This window comes from Vipera ursinii (assembly GCF_947247035.1).
Source record: "Vipera ursinii genome assembly, chromosome: 4".
Classification (NCBI taxonomy): domain Eukaryota; kingdom Metazoa; phylum Chordata; class Lepidosauria; order Squamata; family Viperidae; genus Vipera; species Vipera ursinii.
The window spans coordinates 25074666-25093967 of NC_139514.1; the positions used below are offsets into that span (position 1 = coordinate 25074666).

A 19302-nucleotide genomic window follows, 5' to 3' on the forward strand; every position below is an offset into this window, starting at 1 on the left:
GATCTGGTATATGAAAGAAAGAAGCTAGGTATATGAAAGAAAGAAGCAAGGCGATCAAACTGGTCAGTCCTAGAGGAGATCAACCCTGACTGCTCTTTAGAAGGCCAGATCCTGAAGCTAAAACACAAATACTTTGGCCACCTAATGAGAAGGAAGGACTCACTGGAGAAGAGCCTAATGCTGGGAAAGATTGAGGGCAAGAGAAGAAGGGGACGACAGAGAATGAGGTGGCTGGATGGAGTCAATGAAGCAGTAGGCGTCAGCTTAAATGGGCTCCAGAAGATGGTAGAGGACAGGAAAGCCTGGAGGAACGCTGTCCATAGGGTCGCGATAGGTCGGACACAACTTCGCAACTAACAACAACAACAGGTGTTTTCTACTGTTGCTTTCTACTCTTAATTCTGGAAGTCTTTTACATTTAGAAAAGTAAAATAATTTTTAACAGCTGTTTGAATAAGGAACAATAAAAACTAATATATTCTTTAACTGACTGACTTTTAACTGAATAGTTATTGTATCGTTATAAAAGATATTTAACTTCAAGGATGGTAGTTTTGTACTGTTTTTATGTTAAGTTATAAGATATCTTTTTAAAAAGAATACTAGGGACTATGCAAAACAACGAGGTCTATAACATATTTTTTTTTAAAAAAGTTAATTTTTTTTAAAATTTGCAAATCTGCAGCTTAATTAAAATAAATAATATAGAACCTTGGTTAAACCTATTTTAATGTATGTTACAGCTAGACTAATTTCTCACCCTGTCATACTTTTGTTATAAGCATTTTCATAACATGTGGGAAGGCTCTGCTAGAGGACATACTCTCTTTCTCTTCCTTCCTTTTTTTTAAACACTTGTGCTAATTAAATCTCAGGATACTTTACAACATCATTGAGGGTTATGTGGCTTTCCTTGACAAATTCCCATTTGGATAATTATATTGTCTATGTAAACGCACTCTGTAGTTTTTAGTTGATATAGGGATCTTCCTTAATTTCTTAAGGAAGTATGGAGTTTTGCATGTTGTTTAAAATAGTAGTTGAATTCCTATTACAATTGTAGTTTACACTTAATTGGTTTAACATCATAAAAAGGTTTAGAATTTTTTTAAGATAAAATGTTGGGAAGGTTAAGTCATTAACATTTAGATTCTGAGCTTGTATTGGTGACTTATGCATATATAATTAGCAATATTTGTAATATTTCATCAAAGCTGCACATATTTTAATTAGATATTGGAGTCTGAAAATACACATTTACTCCTTAATATATAAAATGTGATTTGTGTACTTTATATATAATCTCACACATATTCTCAATCTCTGTTGAACTTAATGAATGCCATATTGCTGCTATAGAATTTTTAGACAGGATGAACAGATTCAACAAGTGTATGTCAGTGCTTCCACAAACTATAGGGGTACCACAGGCTTTTATTAAGGCTCTGTGTTGTAATTATAAATTATATGAATGAGAGTTAGAAGATATTATATCCCTACAGCCTGCAGGGTTTTTTAGGCTAAGGCAGGTTACTTAGCTTCAAATGTGCTTTTCTGCAAAATTTAATATTCTTGAAACTACTCAAAATCTTACTGGATCAATACTGATGGTTCTACAAAATATAAAAAATGTATAGAGACAGGTATAGTATAGGCTAGAGTATGATTTCTTCTTATAACCATTTGGCTTATGTTTGTCCTACTTCCTCTACTTTTGACCCATTAGTAATTAGAGTTCATTTTAAATTTGTGCTCATTGTTTTTGTTGTTAGTTGCGAAGTCATGTCCAACCCATTTCGACCCCATGGACAACGTTCCTCCAGGCATTCGTGTCCTCTACCATCTTCTGGAGTCCATTTAAGCTCACGCCTACAGCTTCAATGACTCTATCCAGCCACCTCATTTTCTGTCGTCCCCTTCTTCTATTGCCCTCAATCTTTCCCAGCATTAGGCTCTTCTCCAGTGAGTCCATCCTTCTCATTAGGTGGCCAAAGTATTTGAGTTTCAACTTCAGGATCTGGCTTTCTAAAGAGCATTCAGGGTTGAACTCCTCTAGGACTGACCAGTTTGATCGCCTTGCAGTCCAAGGGACTTGCAGGAGTCTTCTCCTGTGTTCATTAGGTTTTGACAATTCTAGAACTGCCCTCAAAGAACAAATATGGGATATAGATGTCCAAACAAATTTAAGCAAGATGTCATAATTCATTGTATCCCTCTAGCTTATTATTTATCATCCATCATGATTCTGAAATTTCTTAAGACCTTCACTTTAGCCAGGGTGAATTCAATACCCTTAGGTATACATAGTTATAGTTATAGTTATAGTTTATTTGATTTATATACCGCCCTTCTCCTTGGTGGGACTCAGGGCGGTTCACAGGGCATACATAAGAAACACTATACAAAAATTAAAAAGAATTAAATCCATGCCCAATTAAAAACAGAAATACAGATTAAAAACAATTAAAAGCCCATAATCCCCCATCAGGCCAGACCAGCTAATTCGAACAGATGGGTCTTCAGGCCCCGACGGAAAGTTCGAAGGTCTGGTGCCATCCGGAGCTCCACCGGCAATTGATTCCATAAAGCCGGAGCCCCCACAGAGAAGGCCCTCCCCCTGGGGGCCACCAGTCGACATTCCCTGACTGGCGGCACCCTGAGGAGGCCCTCTCTGTGGGAACGCACAGGGCGGAGGGGAGTCGATGCCGGCAGCAGGTGGTCCCTGAGGTAACCCGGACCCATGCCATGTAGGGCCTTAAAGATCGTAACCAACACCTTGAACCTCACCCGAAAGACAACTGGTAACCAATGCAGCTCGCGGAGCAAAGGTGTAACATGGGAGTACCGGGAAACTCCCAAGACAACTCTCGCGGCCGCATTCTGTACCAGTTGGAGCCTCCGAGTGGTCTTCAAGGGAAGCCCCATGTAGAGAGCATTACAGTAGTCAAGGCGAGAGGTCACGAGTGCATGAGTGACTGTACACAGGGCATCCCGGTTCAGATAGGGCCGCAACTGGCGCACCAGGCGAACCTGGGCGAAAGCCCCCCTAGTCACGGCCACTATATGCTCTTCCAAAGTAAGCCGTGAATCTAGAAGGACTCCCAAGTTGCGAGCCCTATCCACGGGGGGTAAGAGCTCACCCCCCATAGAAAGAGATGGAACATTTGGAATGTCCCGGGATGCCGGAATGCACAGCCACTCAGTCTTGTCAGGGTTGAGCTGAAGTCTGTTCCTCCCCATCCAGACCCGAACCGCCTCCAGGCAACGGGACATCACGGCGAGGGCATCACTGGGGTGGTTTGGGGTCGAAAAGAAAAGTTGGGTATCATCGGCATACTGATGATACCCAACTCCAAAACCACGAATGATCTCACCCAGCGGTTTCATATAGATGTTGAACAGGAGAGGCGAGAGAACCGACCCCTGAGGAACTCCACAAACGAGAGACCTAGGGGCCGATCTCTGCCCCCCTGCCAACACCGACTCCGAGCGTCCCAGGAGATAGGAGGAGAACCACTGAAGAACTGTGCCTCCCACTCCCAATCCCCTGAGACGCCGCAGCAAGATACCATGGTCGATGGTATCGAAAGCCGCTGAGAGATCTAATAGGACTAGGACAGAGGAATGTCCCCTATCCCGCGCCCTCCAGAGATCATTCACCAGAGCGACCAATGCCGTCTCCGTGCTGTACCCGGGCCTGAAACCCGATTGGTAGGGGTCCAGATAATCCGCTTCATCCAGGACCAGAGGGAGCTGAAGCGCCACCACACTCTCAACAACCTTCGCAAGAAAGCGAAGGTTGGAGACTGGACGAAAGTTGTTCAAAACGGCTGGGTCCAGGGCAGGCTTCTTGAGGAGAGGTCTCACCACCGCCTCCTTCAAGACGGTGGGGAAATAACCCTCACTCAAAGAAGCAGATATAACCGCCTGGAGCCAGCCTCGTGTCCTCTCCCTAGCTGCATAAACCAGCCAGGAAGGGCACGGGTCCAACAAACATGTGGAGGAGCTCAGCCTCCCCATAATCCTGTCCACTTCATCAGGGGTCACAGAATCAAACTCTTCCCAGATAACATTGACAAGACCGCCCGTGTCCTGATCGCCTGACTCTGCCCAGCTGGAGTCCAAACCGGTCCGAATCCGAGCGATTTTATCCGACAGATGATGACTAAATTCCTCGGCACGACCTTGCAAGGGATCCTCCCTCACCTCCTGATTGAGAAGTGAGCGAGTCACCCTAAACAAGGCGGCCGGGCGATTATCTGCGGACGCGATGAGGGTGGAGAAGTAATTACACCTCGCCACCCTCATCGCTGCGAGATAAGACCTAATATAGGTTCTTAACCGCAACCGGTCGGCAGTCAGTCAGCATAGTTGGCAGTCAGTATGACAATGGCATTAAATAATCTAATCTTGGTTGCTGTGTTTATAGCGGACATGGTCCATACTGAGCGCATTTGACTCTTCAATAGAAATTTATTATGATACATACCACAAACATGTGGTATCCCTAAACAATAATGTTAACATCTTTAGAAACTTTTACAACGCTAGGTGCTGTGCAAAAGCAGAAAATTGCAATGCTGATTTATTTGCAATTATAACTCTTATAATACTCATTCTAATTCTGTTTATTGATGCTTTTGTCATAGTTATGCAACTACATACATTTGAAAATACTATATGTTACTTTAAAAATAAAATAACATGGATATGTTGGACATTCAAATAAATGAGCTTGATAACAAGTGTTTCTTGGATTAGTGAATTAGGAATTTTATAGTTTGTTCTTGTAGATAAAATTACATTGGATGATAAAAATATCCCCATTTTATATTAATGATAACAAATTTTAATATTTTACATTTATAATTTGAATTTCATTTTTATATATTTTGCATTTTTCATCATTAAATAATTGAGGGACTGCAGGATTAAAGGGTACTGGGATTTTTGGACATTGCACTGTTATATGGGTGGGGAACACAAAACACTTCTTGTCATGTCTTTTTAATTTATCTTTTAAACTGAATTTTTAGTCTTCTCCAAATCTATTCTCTACCCCCAAAGTTTGTTAATTGTTATATAAAATCATACTATTACATGTTAATAGTTCCTGTTAGTTTCTTAATATCATCTGATCTCAGACATCTCAAGAGAGTTGCATCATCATCCCCTGGGATTTCAATCATTATTTGCTTAAACAAAAGCACAAACCTAAACAGTTTTTAGCAGGTCTTTCCTTTTCTTATTTCCATGCTTCTATTAATATAGTGGAATATTGTTTACATTAAACACTTGCTTGACATATTCTGCAAAACACTAAAGAAATTGTCTTATACAACATGCTGTTGCAAAAATAGCCTTAGTACAAACTGTGTAATGTTTAGCCACTATTCTGTAGTAATTTTGATAATTGATACCAACATTGCAAAAGCAGAAATTCCCCAAGGTAGAGGCAGCCTACAATACTATAAATACTAGTCCCACATTCACAGTGATTAGTATGTTTGAAGTTTAACATCCATTTGCTCAAGGTTTCCAGGACAAAAGCAGTGTTTTTAACTTGTAATTGTCATCTGATAAATGAAGAATTAGAATTAGAAATGTGAAGGTTCAGAAGAAAAAAAATCAACACCTTGACTGAACCCAGTTTGTGCTAACAATGAAAATTTTTGGAAATGTTTTAAAAAGCCCAAGGAACTGTGTTCTTTTAGAATACTGAGCAAGTAGAACAGGATGCACATATGTTTCTGTCTTATATTAAACCCAAATATTTTATAAATATTTAATAGATAAATAATAATAGGCAGACTGCATCAGAAGATTGTATAACTTCTCTGTACAAGAGTAGAGAAATTTGTCTCAGTCTGAGCAGACTCAGTTTTCAGAAATAGAAATAGAAGTCAATTGAAGTGTAACCCTTAAATCTGTAGCAAACCTATGACATGCATGTCACAGGTGACACACCATAATTTTTTATTGACACGTCAGGTGCAATCCAAAAACAACTGGGGCACCACTTGAACACAACTGGCATTGACAAATTTGCCATTAGTCAATTGCAAAAGGGGGCCTTACTAGGAACTGCTTCCATCCTGCCACAACATCTGTAATACCATCAAACATCCACATCTGCCTATCCCATGTCTTTGGTAAGGACTTGAGATAGGTAGACAAAAATGCCAAATCCAGTCTGAACATCTGGCTGACTGTGCGATGATCAATAATAATAATAATAACAACAACAGCAACCATAACAATAATACAGACAAATACATGCCACTAACACCCAAGATTTAATCATGTTTGATAAGAAAGACAAAAAAGTCTGGTTAGTGGATGTGACAATACATAGATAGAGCTGAATAAAAGAGAACTAGAGAAAATCAGAAAATACAAAGACCTGCAAATAGAACAATTATGGCAAAAGAAAGCAAAGATAGTACCAATAGTAATAAGTGCCTGGAGTACCAATCATTGGGATTGACAAAATCACCATCAGTCAATTGCAAAAGGCAGCTTACATCCTGTGATGATACCTTTAACACCACTAAACAATAACATCTGCCTATCCCAGGTCTTTGGGAAGGACTAGATAGGTGGATAAAAATGCCAAATCAAGTCTAAACATCTGGCTGACTCTGTGGCCAGTCATAATAATAATGATAATGGTGTACATAAACGTATTTCTTATAATAGAGTGTAATATTTAAAACATTGGAACAGAACTAGAGAAATTGAAACTATCATTTGATCTTAGAAATAAAATTAGGCACTTTACGTCATAAATGTTTTGACTGATAGAGGAAACTATACTGCTCAAAAAAATAAAGGGAACACAAGATAAGACATCCTACTATTAAATACAGTACATTGTGTTGTTTAAGTGTTCCCTTTATTTTTTTGAGCAGTATATATTGGTGCTATGCAATGCTTCAGAGTGGATAAGCTGCAGTTCATTTTTTTGTGGCCCTTGCAATCATCATGATTATGTATCAACATGAGAGAGAATGTTATTTATTTATAAAATTTATAAACAAATTTATATTTAGTATTTGATCCATATAATCCATGATCCATATAGACATATTTGGTGTCATGAAAGTCAGCTGGGTGGATTTGGGCCAGTCACTTTCTCTCAGCCTAACCCAGGGTTGTTGTGGACAAAACAGAAAATGAAAGTGTATTAGCTATGTTCATTGACTGAGTTATTTATAAAAAATAATGGTGGGAGAATAAATAAATATATGCATAAAGGCAATACTACAGTTACCTGTCATTTTGTAAATATATAAAACTGTAGAGTACCCCCTAAAAGATGCATAAAAAGACACCTTGCAGAAACTCAGGAGTGTTCCGATATACAAGGTAGTCCATTCAGTTTGTGACTCTTAATATTTAAAGTATAATCTTTAGTCATTGAGAAGTTTCCTACATCTTTATTTTTTAAACAAAATCAGGCTAAAATTCTCTACAGTATATATTCTAATAAGTATTTTTGTTTCACATTTGGGTAAGATTATTGTAGGATTGTTTGGCAAAGTTTATATTGAGTCAGGATTGCATAAATCACAAAATGGCTTAATACAGTGTGTAAGGTTTATATGTTGGCCTAATTCATATAATATGTTCAACTGTAATGTGGGATATTTAGTCTTTGTTATGGGTTATGTGTCAGGTTTATATAATTGATGGCTTGGCATATTGTACACACTCAGATAATTACATTAGACTCGAGAAACAATATTTAAGCAAATCATGGCTTAATATGAACCTCACCATATATGTTTTTCTTTCCTTGTTTCAGGAGAATGGGCTGTTACTAAGAATAGTTCAATTTTTTAGTAGTTTAATTTTGTTTTCTATTTTGCACTCTCATTTGGGCTAAATATCTCACTGATGTCTGGATGTTGATGTCAAAACAGGTGGTCCTCATTATACAGGGTTCCATCCATTACCCAGTTTAATATATCTGCAGAGTAAATACAGCCCAACTGTTACTCACTGCAAAGGTTTCGTGTGTTTGTAGTTTTTGATGCTTAGAAGAGGACTTTTGAAATGTCTTTTTTGTATTTTACCTACAAATGCAACTGGTGAGATGGGCTTTTATACATTCATAAAGTTTTTCAAGGTTCCATTATCTCCAGTTTTTTTATTCACATTCTTTAGGTTGGTACAGAAAACTATGCAAAAAATAAGAAGCACTTGTAATATAAAATTAATTCAGAAAAGGCTGTTTTTCTCCTGTCTATTGGAGAAGAAGGAAGGGAAGATGATTCTACTCATTTTGGTTTGTATGTCTCTAACTGGCACATTGGTCTTGTCTTGGTAGATTAATCAAGAGGAATGCAATATTTTATCTGGTTCGTATGACATGCTAGTGAATTTGGAGATAGTGAATTCTTAAAGAAGGGTATATTGTAACTACAATTTATATTGATGGTTTGTAGTAGGTTATTTTTACTATAATCATAGTTCCATATTTATTTTATAACTTAGAAAATTAATATGGTCACCCATTTTCAAATCATAACTCTAGATCACAGGTCTGCAACCCGCGGCTCCGGAGCCGCATGCAGCTCTTTCAGCCGTCTCCTGCGGCTCCCAGTCCTCTGCCATGTGCAGTCCCCCCCCCCAAAAAAAAAGTGGGACTAAAAAAGTTGAACCAATCAATTCAAATACGCAGGGTAGGTGCATATCTCGCCTTGGCGCCACTCTTCAGTCAAATCCTGTTCTGCGCATGTACGCGCATGTGCACACATTTTTTGCGGCTCCCAGTTTTTCCTTTTGTGAGGGAACCAGTTCTGAGTGGCTCTTTCACTGTTTCAGGTTGCTGACCCCTGCTGTAGGTGAATAATAACCAAGAAAAAAATAGTAAGAAATCACATGAAAGTAGACCACAAATACAATAAAAAACAATTATTGATCTTTGGCTGAAACAAAGATGCTACTTATACTAATACAGTAACTGAGGTAATTCATAGCATATAGCACCAAAATGCACATATCAAGTGAATAGATTAGTAGCTGGGAGTTGAGCATAACAGCTATATCTCATATTTAGTTTTCCTTCTTCTTATTTGGAAATTATGTAAAGTGGATCAGGATCATTTGCATTTGTTAGTTGTCACATTAATTATTTGAAAGTTGGACAGAAGTCAACCAACTATGAGGCGAAGCTGGTAAAAGAAATTTAACTCCAAAGAGGTTGAATAAGTATGGTAGAAAAAATAATCCAGAAAATTTCCCCAAGTGCATTGTTATGGCGAGACAATTGGGTAGCATCCCTTGAATGCTGCTGACCCCTTTATTACCTTGATTCCCACAGTATGCAGTATAAATTTAGTACTAAATCAACTGAACGCATTTTCTAGCGATCGATGTCATTGCTTTCAGATTATACCTACCAATTGGAGACAAAGAAAATACATCCCGCAGCACTGATGTCTCTATTTTTTATAAGGACAAAACCTATTGTAGAGCAGAAGTAGGAACAATAAAAACATCAGCAATAGTGTTAATATAATTTTAAAAACTTGTTCTTTAAATTGGTAATTTTGAATGTTTCACGAAGAAATAATTAAACTCAACTAATTTTGAACCTAGTGTTCTATTGTTAGTGGTTAACAGTTGTATGAAGTTGCATAGCTATCTGTATGCAACATGGAACTTTCATGCAGAACTTGAGGAAGGAAAACATTGTCCATGTTGGGCTATAAATATGCTCTGAACTATAATAATATATGTGATATTCTATTATATCATGCCACAGGGAAACAGATGTAGGAACCAAAGTCTGTGGCAAATCCAGATGACAACTGCTTTTAATTATATTGTGAAAACACTGCCACAGTATCTATAACATCAATCATAAGTTCAGGGAAATGTATATTTGCTTCTTCTCTAGTGCTGTATATGGCATTAATTGTTGGCAATGCCCATGACTCTCTGCATTAGATAAACTCGGCAGTGTCTCCTAGAAGGATAAATCAATAAAAAATGTACATCAAAAATAATATCCAAAACCAACAGGAAACTTTTAAGCTATCTAGGATACTTTTAAAGTGGCATTCTTGAATAAAAGATAATAAGAAATCCTGACTTCACTGTGAAAATTTCGAACTAGAATTCAGGTTTAACAATATTTCTTTGGAACGGAGATCAAGTTTTTTTTTATTACACTGTTACTGAGAAAACAATTGTTGTGCCTTGTTATTTTGTTAAACTGTTCTGTTTCAGGTCTCTTTTCAACTTTTTCCCCAAAGTACTATCTTTCACAATTACAGTTTACGTTTTGTAACTGATAAAGAGCTGTGATCTGCCAAAGCTTTGCTTGTACTTTGTTGTTTTTGCTTTAATTGACCTAATGAATACTTATCATCGAGTGCTTCTAAATGTCTTGTAAACTGAAAAACTTCAGTTTAAGAGAGGAGAAAACTCAAGACATATAAATAGCAAAGGAAGTAGAGCTTACTGTTTCTTTCCAGCTTTCCCAATGATACTGGCTTCTGTTCTGTTTAGGAACTGGTATTAATTTGTTTTTAGGTGGGGGGACACAGTTTTTTATGGAGAGGAAAATATTTGGAATTAAAAGGTTGCAGTTGAAAGTCAAATGTGAAACAGAATGACATCAAATTTACCACTGTGGTTCCTTATTTATTATAATAACAGCTATGTACAGATATGCAAATGAAATAGCAGTTAAAACCTTAGGAATCGTATTGTTGCTAGTATTTTATTCTTTTGAGCTGATTAAAAAGATGCTGAGATATGTAAAAGATGCTTGAAAATTAGTACAACACTGTCTCATTTAGCTCATACAATTATATATATGTTTTTAAAAAGTAATTTTCTTGAAAGCTTGTTGTAGGGATGTTTATTAATATGTGCACTGAAGACTATTGTGAAATGCTCATGGCACCATTATTTCTCTGACAGTATCTGTGGATGGATTCTGTGTGGTGACATTTATTTGTACATAAACCAGTCTAGAAAGTTAAACTGCTTCAATATGTTTTTATTTATTTATTTAGTAATTATTTAGTAATAGAGGTAAGCCCTTGAAAAATGTATCCTATACCTCATTATGCTCAATGCCTTTTTTTTATAAATAGAAGAGTTGGGCTACTGACCTTTAGTCTACATAAAGTGTTAGATAGTATTTGGAAATGAAAAAAAAATATTTCTGTCATTGATGTATCATAATCTGAATGGGTTCCTGATAGAATATAACAATAAATATTAAAATCAAGACAGCATTGTAGTAATAATGTACAAAGTATTAGAGATGATATGAATCTATCCTACCCTGTATGTTTTCTAAAAAAATCTTTGTTATTAGCTTCTGATTACACTCTATATAGTTCTCTTAGTTAAGGTCCTAATAATACATAAAGAGACACTGAGTGAACAAATAATAGCTTGGTAGCTGTTAATAAACAATCAGTTCTGATTTGGGCCTGATCTATCCCTATATAAATCTTACCAAATTCAGCTCCCACCATCCCACTGAATTTCGTACCACAAACTATAGGCTTATCTTTCAATGCTCAACATAAATTTCTAAAGACTCATTAAAAAAAGTGATAGAAAAATGGAATTTTGTTTAATTTTTCTCGCCTTTGTCATACACTCTACGGTATTACGATTGTATACACACGTTATGATTTTAAAATATATATTATTCTATTAATTTACCATTATATATTTTAATTAATATGAGACTATTTAAAAGAAGGTAACCCCTAAGAATACATTCATTTTCATAGATCACAAAGTAGCTTATGAACATCAAAAAAATTGAGTTACTGTAGTTTGCCTCAATCTTGAAAAGATTTAGTAAATTAACATTTTCTTTTTTTCTTTTTAAATTTTCAGTTGGTTGGTGGAGAATTTGATCTAGAGATGAACTTTATAATCCAAGATGCAGAAAGTATAACATGCATGTCAGAACTTTTAGAGCACTGTGATGTAACATGTCAAGCAGAAATTTGGAGTATGTTCACTGCCATCCTTCGTAAAAGTGTCCGGAATTTACAGACCAGTACAGAAGTTGGTTTAATTGAACAGGTGCTATTGAAGATGAGTACTGTGGATGATATGATTGCAGGTATAAATTATATAATAGATTATCATAATTGAGATATTTTTAACATTGTATATGAACATTAATTATTGAAGGATATTATCTGAGCATGTATAAGAGATAGTTTGGAATTAAATTATGATTATTGCTGATATCACTTTCTTAGACTCCGTTTTTAAATGTTTTTTTCTAATCCGCTCAAAAGTAAAATGTTGAAAGTTGTATTTAGTTATATAGGGTATTCAGAAAACATTTGTGAATTTGAACAGAGTGGTAATCAAAGTAAATCAAACTTTAAATTTGGCAGATGTTTAAAAAATGCTTTCTCTGGATTATAACACATTATAATGTTAAAAGAGCTTAGTATATACAAAAAATCTTGTGCACCAGGCAAACCCCCCCCCAAAATGCAGTTTTAGTGAGTATATTTTAAGCTTTTAATGTGTAGGTTATTTTCCAATATGATCAATTATTTCCCACAATGTTTTATATCATGAATTATCGATATTGAACTGTTTCTTTCAGAACCAGGATCTTAACGTTTGTCAGGATTTCAATAAGGATCTGATAATAATTCTTGAATTGTATTCAGGAACTCAATTCTGACATTCCTATTTTAGCCACTAATTTTCAGAGAATCTTTAGAGATGCCCTTTACAAACAAATATATTTTGTGTGTTGTAAAGTTGTTTAAAATAATGAATGAAATGAAAATAAGAAGGTAAATCAATCTTGGTGTTAATCTTTCCATTTATCTTACTGTGAATCCTAAAAGGAGTTTTAAAGCATCTGTTGGATTTTTTTTTTCATCTCCATGGGAGATATTTTCATAGTTAGCAGTTGAGAAAGCTTCCATTCTTATGCCAACATGAAGGAGTTACTATGTTTTCCTATATTATTGCTATAACCTATTGTCACTGAATCAGATTTACTTTGACTTATGGGATAACTGTAAGTGTTGGGATTTACCTATATGTAGTTAAACCAAAATTATGAATTAAATATATGAGATTCTCAGCTTCTGTAAATGAAGAATTGACACTATAGCGTTTAGAATAAAATGTAAGTATTTGATGACTGAGTCTGTACTCTGTATACTTATTCCAATTTTATCCCCAATAGATGCTACAATATTACATTATATGAAGGCCAATAATGTACTGGACTTCTCTTCACTTTTTCAGTATCATTGCTATATGTACTATAAAGTTTATTATTAAGCTTAAATTTTGTAAAAAACAAGGATCCAAATGGATGATATGCCTAAACCAGTGGTTCCCAACCCTTTCTATACCCCGCATCCCTAGAACACTTCTAATATATTCTTGCACCCCTTAAAAAAGTTCAAAATAATGGCAATGAATTATGCATATACACTATAATTTTGAAATTTCTAAACCCAAGTTTTCACACCCCCTGGAATATCATCTTGTACCCCCAGGGGGTGTGAGCACCCCCAGTTGTGAAGCCCTGGCCTAAAGAGTAAAAATTAATTTTAGCCAATTTTACCTTCTTTAATATGAAGAACATCTAACTGAATAAATGTGATAATGCTAATCAAAAGTCACTTTTAATATGAAAAAGAAAATCCTATGCCATTTTCTGTTCCACCTCTCTAATAATTTTATCATTCAGATATATACAATGCATATTTAGATTTTTATCACTAAAGCAGAAAGCTTCATAGTTCCATGGTCTGAAATTTAACATTTCCATCACATGTTTTAAATATACAGAATAAGATATCAGGAAATAATCTAGTTGAAAATATTTTTTTCAGTGGAGAAACAATAAAAGTTTATTTTTTATTTGTTAAGAAGTCAGACAATGCTCAATATTCACTCAGTTAAATTAAGAAATAACTTTTGGAAAATGTTATGAATTTAAGAATATTATTTGGAGGATGGAATATTAAGTTTTCAAAAAGTATCCAGTGTTTGATTAAAAGTATTCCCAACTATTATATGTTCAACTTTCTTTATTATAAACCTATTAAAACAATTTCATATTTGTTATGGAGAATATCTTGTAGTCTCTAAAAAAATTTGGAGTACCAGACATCAGTCTGGAGATCTTCAATAATCAGCTTAGAAAACCTATTAGAGGTAGTTCTCGATTTATGATTAGAATTTCCATTGCTAAGCAAGGCCATTGTTAAATAAATCACACTCAATTTTGCAACCTGTTTTGTTATGGTTAAGTGAATCATTGCAGTTGTTAAGCGAATCATTGCAGTTGTTAAGCAAATTCTGCTTCCCCAATTGACTTTGCTTGTTGGAAGCCAGTTGGGAAGATTGCAAATGGCAACCATGCAATCCCAGAATGCTGCAGCCTTCATAAATACATGTTGATGGCCATGTGCCTCGTGACCTTGGGGATGATGCAGCAGCCATAAGCATGATGACTAGTCATAAGGCACATTTTTAGTGCCATTGTAACTTCAAAGACTATCTATAATTAAAGTTGCAACACATCTTGCAAATTTACAGTTACTACTTGCATAAAATTTCTTCCCTACTCCTCCCACCACCAGCTTTCTGTAAGTTGTTTGCCTATAGTAAAAAATATGACTCTCCTACAAATAGTTATTTCAGTTCCCATATTTTTCAAGTTGGTTTACATACAGCTTGAGAGCCCAACAGTTTGCATTTCATGTTTCAGAAAAGACTGCCATTGGACCTAATAAATTATATATATATATGTATTATTTGAAATAGGATGAGAGAAATTTTAATGAGGGGAATCATTTAATCAAGTCTGATTTAGAAAAAGAAGGGAAAGCAAGAAATTGGTGGGTAGGGAGAGGGGAAAAAAGGGACACCTGTGAATACAAAGCTGTAGATTATATCCTTTCCTTACAGTCATAGTCATTAGATGTAAGATGTAATTCAAAGCCAAAGATATGGATAATTGCCTGTATAAAAGTAAGATAACTTCTGGTTGGCATCATTAAGCAAATCCAGAAATGACCTCTTGTCAGTTCCCCTATTTTGCTTGTCAAAAACTGTCATTGAAGGTCACAAATGGCAGGCATGTGACCATGGGATGCTGTGATGTCACAATTGTGAGCTGATCGCCAAACTATTGGATTGTGATCATATGATCACAGGGATGGTGTGACAGCTGCATCTATGAGGACTGGTCATATGTACTATTCATTCAGCATGGTTATAACTTGGTTACTGAACAAGTGATCATAAACGAAGTCTACCTGATGTATAATTGCAAAACATGAGATTAAAAAAAAATAATATTCCTACTTTAAGTTAGGGGTAATGGTAAAAGCTTCCATATAATTACAAAATAATTATTTCAGATTATTTGTTGAAATAATAAAGATTCTTCTCTTGATCAATATTTCTTGCATTATTGAAAACCTTTCTATATTGTTGAATTTGTTTATGAAAAAAGCAAAAAGCTCATAATATGAACCTTTTATCTGTCCATTCAGTTATGCAAATGGTTTGGGCTTTCTGTCATGGCAGATCTAGGAAATCTCAAAATGAATTCTTAGGGCTTATGATTCCTCTGAATTTTGCAAGATAGTCTTTAATTGCTAGGAAAACTAGCATTCATAATGAATCGTTTTAACAGTCAATCCAGTTTCTACTTGTGAAATATAATTTATATAAAAAATTAAGGAAGCAATGGAGTAATTTTATTTTTCTTTGAAGATCTTCTCGTTGATATGTTGGGAGTTCTTGCCAGCTATAGCATTACCGTTAAGGAATTGAAGCTTTTGTTCAGCATGCTTCGTGGTGAAAATGGAATCTGGGTAAGCTATGGCTAATGCAAATATAGTTATGCCTTGCTTAATTAAGGTGCAACATTATGTCTAATTAAGCATTTAGCATTTTTTTTACTTTTAACTCAGCTTCTGATGACTTTTTAAAAATAAATTTCTAGTCAGTTTGGAAAACTAGATACCAATTAATATACATTATCTCATTGTAAAGTGAATAAGATGAACATATAATTATAGATTCTAGTGGCATAGTGGTTCTAATGTTGAAATTCAACTGGTGAGACCCAGGTTCAAATAAAGCAGGGAAATTCATTGGTAAGTTTAAGCCTATAGTTTTCTTCTGAAGGAAATTGGGGGAGAGTGTTCTCTGTGTACTGTCTTTCATTCTTGAAGGTGAGGTGGGATATAAATGTAATAAATAAATACAGTAAATAATTGTAAAATTTTGTTTTTGATAGCCTAGACATGCAGTCAAGTTGTTGTCAGTCCTTAATCAGATGCCACAGAGGCATGGTCCTGATACTTTTTTCAACTTTCCAGGCTGCAGTGCTGCAGTAAGTTTCAAGCAATAATTTATTGATAATAGTAAAAATTAAATCTTCTAATGTATAAATATGCTTCTAGAAACCATCTAAAATAGCATGTTTAATTGTTTTACTTACAGGTAAAACTCAAAAAATTAGAATATTGTGCAAAAGTTCATTTATTTCAGTAATGCAACTTAAAAGGGGAAACTAATATATGAGATACACTCATTACATGCAAAGCAAGATAGTTCAAGCCGTGATTTGTCATAATTGTGATGATTATGGTGTACAGCTCATGAAAACCTCAAATCCACAATCTCAGAAAATTAGAATATTACATGCAATCAATAAAACAAGGAGTGTACATAGAACAATATCGGACCTCTGAAAAGTATAAGCATGCATATGTACTCAGTACTTGGTTTGGGCCCCTTTTGCAGCAATTACTGCCTCAATGCGGCATGGCATGGAAGCTATCAGCCTGTGGCAATGCTGAGGTATTATGGAAGACCAGGATGCTTCAATAGCGGCCTTCAGCTCTTCTGCATTGTTCGGTCTCATGTCTCTCATCTTTCTCTTGGCAATGCCCCATAGATTCTCTCTCAGGTCAGGCGAGTTTGCTGGCCAATCAAGCACAGTAATCCCATGGTCATTGAACCAGGTTTTGGTGCTTTTGGCAGTGTGGGCAGGTGCCAAGTCCTGCTGGAAAATGAAGTCAGCATCCCCATAAATCTCATCTGTGGAAGGAAGCATGAAGTGCTCCAAAAACTCCTGGTAGACGGTTGCGTTGACCCTGGACTTAATGAAGCACAGTGGACCAATACCAGCAGATGACATGGCTCCCAAAATCAACACAGACTGTGGAAACTTCACACTGGACTTCAAGCATCTTGCAGTGTGTGCCTCTCCATTCTTCCTCCAGACTCTGGGTCCTTGGTTTCCAAATGAGATGCAAAAGTTGCTTTCGTCAGAAAAGAGGACTTTGGACCACTGAGCAACAGACCAGGTCTGTTTTTCTTTAGCCCAGGTAAGACGCTTCTGACGTTGTTTGTTGTTCAGGAGCGGCTTGACAAAAGGAATATGACATTTGAAGCCCATGTCCAGGATCCGTCTCTGTGTGGTGGCTCTTGATGCACTGACTCCGGCCTCAGTCCACTCCTTGTGAAAGTCCCCAACACTTTTGAATGGCCTTTTCCTGACAATCCTCTCCAGGCTGCTGTCATCCCTGCTGCTTGTGCACCTTTTTCTTCCACACTTTTCCCTTCCACATAACTTTCTATTAATGTGCTTTGATACAGCACTTTGGGAACATCCAACTTCTTTTGCAATTACCTTTTGAGGCTTTCCCTCCTTCTGGAGGGTGTCAATGATGGTTTTCTGCACAACTGTCAGGTCAGCAGTCTTCCCCATGATTGTGATTCCTACTGAACCAGACTGAGAGACCATTTAAAGGCTCAGGAACCCTTTGCAGGTGTTATGGCTTAATTAGCTGATTAGAGTGGGCCACTTTGAGCCTAGAATATTGCACCTTTTCACAATATTCTAATTTTCTGAGATTGTGGATTTCGGGTTTTCATGAGCTGTATGCCATAATCATCACAATTATGACAAATCACGGCTTGAACTATCTTGCTTTTCATGTAATGAGTCTATCTCATATATTAGTTTCCCCTTTTAAGTTGCATTACTGAAATAAATGAACTTTTGCACGATATTCTATTTTTTTGAGTTTCACCTGTATATAGAATTGGTTTGAATACATTTGGAGCCTTGATTTGTGAGAGATATCTGAAATAATTTTTCTTGGTAAAATACTAGGTGTATTCTGCTGTATATTTCATCCCTTAGAAACTCTGGATCATGTACATTATCTCTGCTAAAGAAAGAAATGGAAAGTGGGCACAAAAAACAAACAACACAAAACCCAATCCCAGATGGATGTTGTATTTTTATGTATTTTCCAAATACTAGTATCTTTGTATGGATTATGATGGGATGACTTGGATTGGTGTATAAATCTGTACTGAGATTACAAATTACTTATTTTTTTGCTAAACATTTTTAGTTTTATAAGATAATGATTAACTTTGTTGTTGCTTTTTTCCATAGGCAATTGCATTGCCTCCAATTGCCAAGTGGCCTTATCAAAATGGGTTTACGCTTAATACTTGGTTTCGTATGGATCCATTGAATAATATCAATGTTGATAAAGATAAACCATATCTTTATTGGTAAGTATCATTGTGATAGTTTTTAATGTTTAATTAAATAATTGCTTGCTTCTTTTAGTAGAGAAAACAGGACTTTTCAGATATTGTTGTAACCAGATGGAAATAACCAAAGGAAAGAGAAAATCTTTACACTATAATCTTCTATATGTTTACTCAGTATCTCCCAATCCAACTTATCTCACAGGCTTGTTGTATGAAAAAGAATTGTACGAAAGAATACTGTATATTGATGGAGGAAAGCTTAACATAAATCAACTGTTAAATAAGTAACCTTTTTCCAATGTAACATAGAGGATTCCTATATAATGCATTAATAAACTGATGCTGTATGCTTTCCTAATAATCAATGATAAGCATAGCAAGAATTACATTTAAGTGAACATAAGGTTATGGCTTTGAATAAATATAGTTTGTATTTGACCATTTCTTTCCATATCCAACATTATAAAGTATTGGAAATGCATTACATAGGACTAGGATGACCAGCTCAAACAGGCTGGATTTACTCTCTACATAAATGTATATGTTACTCCATTTATAAAAATAATTAATTAAATTGGAGCCAATATTATAATAAAAATGTGAGATGTAGATAAATTCTACACTTCATCTTCACTTATAGTTTCCAAATGTCTGAATTTAATAAATAATAAATTGCACTGGATTTCTTTTGGTAATGTAATCATCTTTGGCATTCAGGTTTAGAAATGGGAC

General features: G+C 35.7%; 1 protein-coding gene across 1 annotated transcript in view; it reads left to right on the top strand.

Moving 5' to 3' along the window:
• The window catches only part of NBEA (neurobeachin), a 372004-nt gene that overhangs the window by 10079 nt on the left and 342623 nt on the right, over window positions 1–19302 (top strand). Inside the window, exons 2-5 of the mRNA XM_083361881.1 lie at window positions 11878–12109; window positions 15760–15860; window positions 16289–16384; window positions 18467–18588. Of these exons, the coding sequence (XP_083218007.1) occupies window positions 11878–12109; window positions 15760–15860; window positions 16289–16384; window positions 18467–18588 (551 nt within the window). The remainder of the gene's footprint in view (window positions 1–11877; window positions 12110–15759; window positions 15861–16288; window positions 16385–18466; window positions 18589–19302) is intronic.